This window comes from Rhincodon typus, chromosome 2 (genome assembly GCF_021869965.1).
Source record: "Rhincodon typus isolate 14 chromosome 2, sRhiTyp1.1, whole genome shotgun sequence".
NCBI classification, from domain to species: Eukaryota; Metazoa; Chordata; class Chondrichthyes; order Orectolobiformes; family Rhincodontidae; genus Rhincodon; species Rhincodon typus.
Window position 1 is genome coordinate 96,552,042 of NC_063333.1, and position 12,322 is coordinate 96,564,363.

A 12,322-nucleotide genomic window follows, 5' to 3' on the forward strand; every position below is an offset into this window, starting at 1 on the left:
GCTTGAACCTTGACATCTTGGCCCAGAGGTAGGGACACTACCACTTCACCACAGGCGCCAAATTTGAACTTGTATTCACAGCAAATACTTAGACTTAATTGAGCTTAACTGTTGCAATCTTTGTGCAAATCTTGCAACTTATGCAAAAATTGGGACAGCTATCTCACTAGTCAAGCAACAACCCGACTCAAGTCATACCCATTTCAGCCAATGTCACAGGCTCTTTCATCACTCACTAGTCAAAGAGGAGGAAGTTGATGATCTATGGTTTTGATTCTAACTTAGGGGTGTGCAGTAAACTAGTAAACAAAAGAACCTTTGATTACCATGTAACCAAGATCTTTGTTCTTTAAAACCTTCCTTAAGGCAGTTACTTTCAAGATCTACAGGATGCAGCATTAACAGAAACAAAGTTTGTGATGAGACTGAAGAGAGAGATAAGGAGGCCAACAGGGGCCGAGCAACACCTGCATCTGGGCACGCACAAACCATCAATATGATGGACTGGTTCGGGAAAGTACGTAAAAAAACGTAATTAAGCAAATTCTGTTCAAAGTTCCTGATCCTGGGATATATCCAGGGTTCTTGGAACAACTTATAGCCATTTTATCATAAACCTGTTCAGAAAAGTTGTTATACACTTCTGGAGTAGGTGAGACCTGAACCCAGATGTCCTGGTTCATTCATAGGGAAAATTACCACCTCATCACAAGAGCCCTTAATGGGTCAACTTCCATTTCTTTTCTATCTAGCAAAGCTCTGACAGACACAATGTCTTTTTTTTTTCCCCCCAATCACTAAATTGCCCTTGGTATTGAGAACTCAGCTTTTCTTTAGTATTTTTTGAATCAACTAGTTCAGACATGTTATCACCTCTGGAGCAGGTGGGACTTGAACCTGGACCTCATGACTCAGAGGTAGGTGCAGTGATAATGTTCCACAAGATCACCAATATTAAAAACTGTTCATTTATAAGTATGCGCATTTGCAGGGGCCATCCGTATACATCTATGGAACAACTGGGACTTGACACCAGGCCTCCTGACTCAGGGGTAAAAGCACTACCATTGTGCCACACAACCCCTCTGGGACAACTTTCAAGCTAGAAGATTCAACACCAAACACGTGGCAAGTATGAAATCAACAACCTTTCCTTTAAAACAATTCTTTCCATGTATAGTGCTAACTTCTCCTCTCTTCCTTCCACTAATCTTTATCCTTCTTCCTACCAACAGATAGAATTCTGCAGATTTAAGAATTATGGAAATAAATACAACTTCAGATCTCCAACAAGTGTCATTGCCAAAATACGGCACTGCTCTTATGCTTGGAACCAGATCTTTACTTTTAACATACTAAGATCACAGGTAATATTGCCTAATTTGAAGTACATTGAAATTGCAATCGAAAATCAAACACAGATTGAACTTTTGGCAAAGCAATTATTACCAGAAAAGGTCCAATTTGGATAATTATCCAAAAAAAAATAAAAAGCCATAATATGCTCATATCACATTAATATCACCAAATATAAAGGAGCTATGAAGGCATATTTAAGATTTTGTTCATGAAAATTCACTTTGCACAACACAATACCTTCTATTTCTGCTATAAAAGATATCTTAACTATTAGGTCTGTACTGTAAGAGATGCTCAAATGTTCAAATATCAAACAGCAGTCGAAAATTACTCTGCCGGATTTCTAAACAATTTTTGTTGCAATTTTTAAATTGAATGGCTTGTAAAATGAATAGTTGTTTTTCAAGTCTGTTGTGAAGTTGTGAAGAGTACTGGTGGATTGGAAGGCAGGGCATCAGAATTTGTTTGTAAAATGATAGGGAGGGGAACAGTGCACGGTCCCTTTAAACGATTATGTTTTTTTTGGCTTGGAAATTAAAGAAAACAAAAGGGCAGGTGCACAGAGACCTCCTGAAATTGAAACATTGTATCAAAAGGCTGTGTGGTCAACAACTCAGGCAATAGTTTGTTTTGTTCTTAAGGCAAACAGTTTGAAAATCAGCCAATTAATTTAAACCAGGCACTTAGAAACCAAAACAAAAACAATTAAATTTAAATCTAGTGGTTTTAACAACCCAGGGCCAAACCTATTGTAAGAAATTAATAGATCATCAAGGGTATAACAGAAGGGGGCATTTGAAAATCGGTGTGAAAGTGAACTACCTTCTGAAGAGAAACTCCCTGGCTCTCACAGAAATCTCAACGCTCTCAGAGTAAGCGCCATCTAACTAAAAGGTACTACGGAACTCTTAGCTAATACTTCTGATACAAGAATTCCACGGAGGATGGCATTCCTGACTGGACGACAGCAGAGAAGGCAAAGGACATTCTGGAAAACTTAACCTGGTTGTAATTGAGAGATTAAGTCTTAATTTTTTTTGGATTTATATAGATGGGACTTAATTCTACTGGAACAGCATGCCATTAGAATTCTGTTTCATTCAGAAATAATTAGTAGTTAAGGGGCATATTGTTCGGTTTGTTAGTAGTTCTGTTAATTTGTTAACTGTTAGGGTTAGGTAAATAAATTAGTCACTCTACAATCAACAAGTGACTATCAGGAGTTCATTTTATTTCCTCTCTCCATTATAACAGATTGGGAGGTGAGAAGCAGGTTATACCGATTTTCACCTTTCCTTTAACAGATTATGAGGTGAGGCGACCTTCTCTGGGTGTTTTAATTTTAGTTTTAGTTATCAGACGGGGGTCAACCTCTACTTTATAACAAGTCATAAAGACTAAAAATACATATCTACAAAATAAATGTATTGCTTCAATTTTAAAAAGTCCAATTTAGTATTAAAGGCAGGCAACCAGTTAGCAACTTGCATTACTCACAAAGCCATTACGTTAGTCATATGGTTCTGGGGCTAAAAATTAAAAAGTCTTACAGAAAACCTTGCAAATCAAATGGAAAATATCTGTCAATAACTTAAGAATGTTAAGTCTTAGTTGGCCCAAGTACTATCTATTCCAAATATACATTTGATTTAAAAAAAAGGAAGCAAAAAGAAAAAAAGACTGACATGATGCAACAATTTTTTAATATTTTTGTTATGTCCAGAAGTGTTTTATAGTTAATCAAGTACTTTGCTGAAATTCAGCGCCATTGTAAATGCAGGAAGTGAATGAGTCACTTTGCGTACTACAAGGTCCAACAAATCATAATGAGATAATGACCAGATAAACACTGCCCCGGTTAAGATTTGTTAATTACAGAAGCACTTAATTTTTTTGCCTGACTAAGGTATAGTAGGTATAGGCGAGTACCTTGACACAGCAGGGCAACTTTGCTTAGTGCAAAGGAGATATTGACATTCAAGACCGGTCCGTCAATCTAGTTCTAACTGGCCTAGAAACACAGTGGAATCTGCAATTTACTCCACACTAAGTATATGGATGACTTTCTGGAAGTGGTCAAACCCATGTCGCCTTCTAGACGAATATAAAGGACTCACACAACAGCTTAGCCCTTCTCTATAAGGGACTTCACCAAACTTGGAGCAAATTATTTCTGATGCAGAAATCTGTACTGGAAAAAAATGCTGGAAATCACAGCTTAAAAAAAAGGTGTTGTAGTCATTGGAAACAGTATTTTTGAGTGTTCACAAAAATTACTGTATTTTTCCTATACAAAACAGAAAATTAAGCTCAGAAATCTTCCTTCATCTTCTAAGGGCAAGAAACAAATTATCAGAACTCTAAAATCCTTTGAAACGCTTACCTTGTAATCCTTTTTAATTTGGTCACAGACTTCTTTTTCATGATGGATTTCTTTTTCAATCTTTTCCATTCGCTCACCTAATTGGAGTACTTCCTCTTCAAGTTCAGATTTAGTTTTCAACATCTCCTCCTTTTCTTTCAGTAGCAGTTCAATCTTTTGCTGAATATGTAAATTAGAGATCCAATTTATCACATCGAATTCACAAGCTAATTTCAATGTTCAAAAAGGCAAGTTAAAACAAAAATTCAAACTTTACAACACAGACTAAAAATGAAATGACCACAGCTTTAACATTCCTTCGTTAACTGGAAGAACTATTTATTAACTATTTTGCCACTGCATTTTTATCTCTATATGTACTTCCCAGAATGATAATTATATGATGCATGCAGATTCAATTAACCTCCAAACCTGCTGTCAACTATGACTGTAATTATTTCTGGCTTCCATCCAACTGAGCAGATTCTATAACTGGCCCAAAACGAAGCATTGCTTGGTCAGTTACAAGTTTAAAAACTGACATAACTTCCACCTGATTTGTGTGTTTTAGTTACAAAGATCATGGCAGAAAATTAAGTTGGAAAGAGATGTGCAGGGAGAATCTATCCAGAGTTATTGTACCAAAATAGTTTTGCCAAACGTGTGTTCTGAATGATTGTCATGATGTCCTCTGTGGTAAACTCTGTCGACCAAAAGTAAATTGTGCCAGTATGGCATACAGAATTTATTTCAGAGCCTTGGCCACATTGCTTCTAAGTATAATTGACAAGTGAAATAATGAGCACAGACTTAAAAGGTTTCTGTGCAATGAAACAGGAGAAAAACCTCCAGATGCACCCTATGGCTAATGTTATGTCTGCTCAAAACCTTACTGTGGTCTTGTGGATAATCTTTTATGCATAATACCAAAGCAGGTTTTGCAGCAGTGAAGATTTGATTTTTCTGTGATACCTTCTAAAACTGTATACCTTTGACAGGTTTAAGGGAGAAATACCTTACTTATACAGGTATTATAGGGCCATCAGAAAAGTTAAAACTATGGAGGTTAATTAATTCACAGTTATATTTATCATACCCATGACACAATATTTTGGGATAGTTGGAAAACTGACAAAACTGAACGTGAGCCATGTACTTGGAATAATAAAACTCAGGTTTTGTTTAGCCTGCAAAGCCTTGCAGTGAATATAACAGTTGCTTGAGACCCTTTACTGAATCGGCAGCAGGTTTCATACTTCTGAAAGCCATATATCCAAAAACACCATGCAGCAATTATGGAATGTCACTGGAGAGGACATTAAATGGACATTTTTAAACTAAATTGCGTTAATAGGTAGCCAAAGTAGAGTCAATGAGTTGGATGGATGGTTCTGTTTCAGTACTGTATTACTCCATGTCTCTATAACCATATTAACTTGCTTAAAATTAGATTTAGTGGGCTAGAGCTGAATTGCTACAAGCATCTGATGAAGGAAATATTACCTTATAAAACTCAAAATGCAGGTAAGCAAATGGTTAGACATCAGAACAAGGCTGCAAAATGCTATTTTACCAAAATGATGTTGAGATTCAAACTATGTAAATATTACTGGCAATTTTCATAACATAACAGCAGAAGAAAGAGGCATGGGAGTATCGAGCCAGCTCCTCCATTTAACATACTCATGGCTGATCTTCAAATTCAAATTCACTTGCCTGCACACTTCTCATTTCATTAATTCATCAAAAGATCAAAAATCTGCCAATGTAAACCTTAAGTATTTTCAATGATCCAGCATCCACAACCCACTGAGGCTAAGAATTCTAAAGACTTACAAACTTCTGATTGAAGAAATTTCTCATCTGTTCTGAATGATCAACCACGTAATTGTGATGAGCCCCATGCTGTAATTCCGTAAACCAGGAAAACAACTTTTCAGTTTTTACCTGGTTAAGATCCTTCTCAGGTTAATCTGATCAATTCTCACTTTGCAAAACTCCAGAGAATATAGACCTACTGAAGGTGTTATTCCCTTATTGGTCATTGTTATGCAAGTACTGGCTTCTCACATATCTTTGTTCCAGAATAATAACTGTGCAGCAGTCTACACAGTTAGCCTTGTCAAGATATTCAAATGCAACAAGTTCCAAGTTTGATTGGCCTTCCTCCAATAACTATCAGGGATGACCTGACAGCCATCAAAAGATGAGACAAAGTGATACTGTTACTGGACTAACAATTCAAAGACCCAGGCTGAGATTCTGGAATTAATAGCACATCTAGTGATAACCATTAAACTGTTATTGTCTTAAAAACCCATCTAATTCAGTAAATTTACCACCCTTACGTGATCTCACCCGAAACAACGTAGTTGACTCTTTAAGGCCCTCTGAAAATGGCTGAGCAAACAACTCAGTTGCACCTGTCACAATGTCTGATTAGAGGAACAAAACCAGACAAACCACCCAGCAATGACCAGGAACATTCACTAAAAACAATGGCACACTACATGCTGTCAACACAACAAAATCTTCCTCACTAACAACCAGGAGAGCTGTACTGCAAACTAATCAAGCAAAATCCTGACACAGCCTCTCTTACAGGATAGTATCTTATAGAACATTTCCCAGACATCACCATCACGATCCCTGGTACGTCCTGTCCCACTGGCTGGATAAACTACTGAGAGGTGGGAGCACAGTGCTATACATTTGGGAATGAGCTGTCTTGAGAGTTCTCAATATTAATTCCAGTTCCCATGATGATACATGGTAAAAGGTCAAACACAGATGAGGAAACCTCCTGCTGATTACCACCTAGTACCTACACTTGATTGATCAATACTCCTCCACATGGAACAGCACTTGGAAGATGCAAGGATACAGAATGTAGTCCAAGTGAGAGACTGTAAAGTCCATCATCAAGAATGACTCAGCAACAACCATGACTGACCAACTGGTTGAGCTCTAGAGATCGTGATTCCCGGACTGGATTTGTGGCAGGTGTTGAGAGGACCAGTAAAAAATGGAAAAAGCATACTTTAATTTATCTTTCCCAACCTCCTTTATGCAGGTACAATTAATCCCAATATCATATCAGTAGGATACACCACCACACAATTCTTGTGGAAACCAAGTCTTCCTTTCACACTGAGGAAACTCTCCTCTGTCTTGTCTGGCACAAACAACATGCTGAATGGGATGGATTTTGAGCAGATCCAGTACAACTTAAAAACAGGCACTAATGAGGTACGATGAACCAAATGCAGCAGCAGAATTGTACTCAATTACAATTTGTAACCTCATGACAGTCTCCTACTCCACCAATACCATCAAACCAGGGGCCAAGCCTAGTAACACGTTATTAAGAATCAAGGAACTCCACAAATAAGTGATCAGATCTCAGGTCTGCAGGCCTGTGAATGGTCTTGAATGCTGTGGACAACGAAACAAATAACTGGAAGAGGATATACTCAGCCTCAATGACAGAAATCCATCATGTCAGTGCAAAAGTCAACATTGGAGCGTTTGCAAGAATCTTCAGCAACAAGCACTGGGTTGATGATCGATTTCAGCTTTGTACTGAGATTACACAGTGCCTCAGGTGCCAGCCTGCAGCCAATTCAATCCATATGACATCAAGAAATGACTGAAGGCACTAGGTATTGTAATAGTACGGTCCCGATATGGGTCTATTCCGGCAAAAGAACTGAAGACATGCTCCAGAACTCGTCATGCCCCTCAACAAGCTGATCCAGTTAGCGTCGATACTTGGATCCATCCGGCAATGTGGGCAATTTCCCAGCTATGGCCCATACACAAAAAGCAAGAGTAATCCAAACTGGCCAATTACTGCCCTATCAGTTATTCCCGATCTAGCTTGTGATGGATTGAGTTGTCAACAGGGCTATCTGGCAGGTACTCAGCAAAACGTTGCACAGTAACGCTTGATAACCAGGCCTACCGAGCTCCTGATCTCATACAGACTTGGTCTAAAAGAGGGGAGATGCGATTGACTGCCCTTGACATCAATGTTGCATTTGACTACACCTAGCACCAAAGGAATACGGTTATGTTTTTCACAAGTCAATTATCTCAGCTCCAGGACATCATAGCAAGAGTTCCTCAGGGTGTTGTCTTGGGCATAACCATTTTCATCTACTTCCATGACATTCTATCCATCTAACTTCATAAGGTCAGAGGTAGGGATGTTCACTAATGATTGCGCAATGTTCAACACCATTTGTGAATCACCAGATATTTAAGCAGTCTCTGTTCAAATTCAGCAAGACCTGGACAACACCAAGGCTTGGAATAAAAAGTGGAATCTAAAAGTCACATCATACAAGTGGCAAGCAAGACCATCTCCAACAAGAGAAAACCCAACCATCAGCTTCTGGCATTCAATGCCATTCCATTTGCTGAATCCACCACTGTCAGCATCATGGGGATAATCAATGACCTAAAACTGAACTGAAAGAGTCATATAAATACTGTAACTGCAAGTGCAGGTCAAAACAGCTGGAAAATCTGCTGAGAGTAATTCACTTAATGACTCCTCAAAGGTTGTACACCATGTATAAGACATGGGATAGAAGGGTCTCCACTTGATTGAATGACTGCAGCTCTAACAACATTCGAGAATTTTTGAAAATATCCAAGACAAAGCAATTCATTTGATTGCCACCCCATCTAGCAGCTTCAACATGCATTCCCTCCACCATCTGCACATGATGGCAGCAGTGCATCATCAACAAGAAGTACTGTAACAACTCACCAAGGCTCTTGAGACAGCACCTTCCAAATTGACAACCACTACCACCAAGACTGGCAGCAGCAGCAGTCCCATGGGACCACCACAACCCAAATGTGCTGCTCCAAGCCACACACCATCCTGAGTTGGAATTATATCACCGTAGCTGGGTCACAGTCCTGGAAGTCTCTCCTTAACAGCACCGTAAATATATCTTTGTCACATGGACTGCAGTTTCAAGTGAAATTAGGAATGGGCAATAAATGCTGGCCTAAATTGATGCCACGGGGGTCAATCCGACTTTAAAAAAAAAGATTTTTCTCTCCTGCACACAGCACTGGCTCCCAATCTTTTCAGTATCAAAGCACACTTCAATGAGACAAACAATTCCATACAGCACACTTTTCTCAGCTGAATTGAGTGCTCATAAACGTAACATTTACTGCGCCACAGTAGGAATGGAGACACAGAATGATCAGTGAGTCCCTGCTGCAGCTTCCTCACTCCATTCAGCCATTGCTCAGAATGCGCAACCATCCTGTAGAGGGCACCATGTGGCCCAGTCACCAAAAGTCCGACTGCAGGGCGGGTTGGGTAACAGTTGCCCCCATCATGCAGGACTCAGGTGAGGTGTTGTGCTGAACCCCTCAACCAGACTCAGTTCCAACAAAGGGCTGGCGCTGTGCTCTGCAGCTCCTGCACTCACAGTGCTTTTGGCTCTGGCAGCGGTGCACGATCTAACTAGCTCAGCCCAGTACAGGGCCAAAAGCCAAAGGTGACAGACTTACGAGTCCTGCACAGTGAGTGACATCACTGTGCATCAATCAGACACTGTGTGTTGTGCATTCCCCCATATAGTGAGTGACAACACTGTTCACTAGACACTAGCAGCTGTTCCTACCTTCACAGCAGACTTCTCACCTTATTGTGGCACACTGGCTGAAAACCACTGCTCTACATCACATCTAAAGCTGCTGCTGTTGAACTCACAAAAAGCATTTAGGAAAAAAAACCACCTGAGCCATTGATGGCTCAGTTTACAGTAATAACAACAGGATTAGCTGAAAGTTTGAGGGGTGGTGCAATAAGCTTCCTCACTCACCGTTACACCAGGAAAAAGACACTCAGCAGCTGTATTATCATCTACGGAAAGACAAACAGAGCTAATGCTTCAAGTGAATGACCTTTCATTAGAACCTATTACTTTCTATAATTTTGTTAAAGAGGTACAAGTATCCATTCTTCCTGTGAGCTTCAGATACAACAATGTTTCGGATTAATCAGATCTACCTCAGAAAGCTGTGAGCATTCGTTTGTAGAACATATTGAAGACCAAGGTTGATACTAAAGGACATGGGAATAGTGCAAAAAGGTGGAGCTGAGATCAGCTATGTTGTTGGTCAACTCCAGTTCATTTCTTATGTCTTTTGTCAGCAATTCATACATATTCCAGCAAGGGTAGATGCTCTAGAGCAGGAATCCTAAATCCAGAAATGTTGAAATCAACTGTAATAATCTAGCTGCCTCCTAAGGGACAGCATTAGATAGTAAAATAATAAAACGTTGTGAAGTACCTCAGCAATTTTGGCAGTATCTATCAGGAGAGAAAAACACTGAGCCAGAAACTTCTTCAGAACACCAAAATTGCCTTATCCAATGGGCTACTGAAGGCACTCAATTTAACAAATGAGCAGCCCCTGACTAATGAGTAGGTATGCTTTATAATTGTAGTGTAAAAGTATGAAGTACTGAATTGAAATAAAGCCGCCATTTGAAAGCTACAAATGCTTACGGGTTTACTACGTAATCAATCAAGGCAAAGTTAACACAATTGAGTTCAAAATGTTCAATTATATTAGAAGGGTATGATTACAGAATTGGTGAAGAAGTCTTTTTAATTTGTTCCACTTGATTAGAAAGAACAATTCCAATACTAAAAGAGTTGAAAGATTTGAACTTGGAACAGAATTGCACTATGGACATTTTTTAAATGTTACAATTGTTACAACTTATTTGTATACAATAAAATCTCTGTTTGACAACAAGACCTAGATTTATTCTGTATACTAGGTTACTACAACATCTACTTTGAACATTTGAATTAGACTAACATTCAAGGAATCCTACCTCAAGAAAACTTGTTTTTGTTGTTACCACCAGCATGTCAGAGTTTGTGTCATCTTCCATGGTCAGCAAATCATCTGTGGGAGACGGCACACGGAACTGAAAAGGTGTGCTTGCTCCTCGGATTTCTCCCTTGTTAGTTACATAGCAAAACTGATAAAATTCTCCATCATCATTTGGAAGATAATAACCTGTTACAAGATACATATTTTTAATATAAATATTTCTTAACTTACGTTCCAATTCACTTAATTTTATAAAGTCTTCATCCTAGGTGTTAACTTAGCAGTTTCAAATCAAAGAAAATCATTGCAGATGTTCAGAAAACAATTCAACTAATCAGTACCATGCATGTTATTTAAACTTACACAAAACCAACCACTAATGACAAAGATATATCCAACAATGCACTGGCAACATACACGACTGAAATTCATCTTGATAGTTGCTCCCTGATTTCTGCAATTCTAGAATCTTCCAGCCACAGTAAAAATTCATGCAAGACAATCAGCTACATAAAAGCAGCAGCAGTGGATTCTTCCAAATGTGTTCAAGTTTGCTTACCTTGGAAAACTATGACACGATTAAATGAAACTCCTTCTGCATAATTTTCTGGTACTTGAGACCACAGGAATGTGTAATAATCACGAGCAGTGCTCCAACCAACCTAAACAGGAGAAAATACATGAACCTTTCTCAATACCTTATCTCAATATTTTAACTTCAGGTACATTTTGCCACTGTAAATGTTGATTCCGAAGAATACCTTAGTGACATACTTCTGAAATCAGACATATTAAAAAAATTTTCGATAAATCCAATGTAAAAATGATTCAACATAACAAGCAACAGTAACAATCAATAAATGTTCACATTAAGGCAAAGTCAATATTATATGCTATGGCACGAGCTGCAGTCCTATCACAGATAAGCTAGGTCTCCACCAGTCCACCCAGTGCTGCAACATCTGGATTCACTGCCAGTACAAGGAGTGGTGAGGTTAACAATATACTTGCATTTTATGAGAGGCCAGAAAAACCATGGGGAAGAAGGGATTAGAGGGTTACATGGATAAAGAAACATGAGGATGAGTGCAAGGAGATTCAAGTATGGCATAAATATAGGAACAGGGTATTCAGGTTACCAGTCCATATGATGGATATTTCAAAAATTCATTCTCAGAGTCTAAAAGAACTTGCTGGCCTCAATTTTTGTTTTAAAAAATTGGTTACAACCTATTCTTCCAGGCATAAGGTTGTCAGTTCTCCTGATGTATTCTCTGGGAGTTGTTTACTGCCAATGCACCTTCTCAGTCACTAGCTTTTAATAGCTGAAAATTCCAAATTTCTGCTTTTTGTTCCCTCTTAACTCCTTTTGATACTAAGGAGCAGTCTCATTGCTCTACTCTGTACAAACCCCAAATCTTCAATCCACACCAGGACTTCAATGACCAGAAACAAGTACAGCACAACTTGAGCACCATCTCACTGCAAAGGTACTTCTGGCTAATTGGTGGTGGTAAACTGCCTTTGCAACAGATATAAAAGATAGCTAATTTGGCTGAAAGAGATTTTAACTATTTCAACATTGCTAATAGAATATTTACATTGCACATTTTTGTTCTGATTTTACACCTGACCATGTAGAATTTATACCCTCTTTTAACATCAATAAAAAGCAAAAATCACATTTGGGATCTGAACCACAAAATTGTATTGGGAGTT

At 38.7% G+C, this 12,322-nt stretch overlaps 1 protein-coding gene across 1 annotated transcript in view; it reads right to left on the reverse strand.

Annotated features, from left to right (window-relative positions):
• Positions 1 to 11,271, reverse strand: part of tax1bp1b (Tax1 (human T-cell leukemia virus type I) binding protein 1b) — a 43,721-nt gene extending 32,450 nt beyond the window's left edge. Inside the window, exons 1-3 of the mRNA XM_048610957.1 lie at positions 11,163 to 11,271; positions 10,602 to 10,789; positions 3,743 to 3,901 (exon numbers count right to left, since the gene is read on the reverse strand). Coding sequence (XP_048466914.1) covers positions 3,743 to 3,901; positions 10,602 to 10,661 — 219 coding nt within the window. The 5' untranslated portion in view covers positions 10,662 to 10,789; positions 11,163 to 11,271. The remainder of the gene's footprint in view (positions 1 to 3,742; positions 3,902 to 10,601; positions 10,790 to 11,162) is intronic.
• Between the last annotated feature and the right edge of the window lie 1,051 nt (positions 11,272 to 12,322).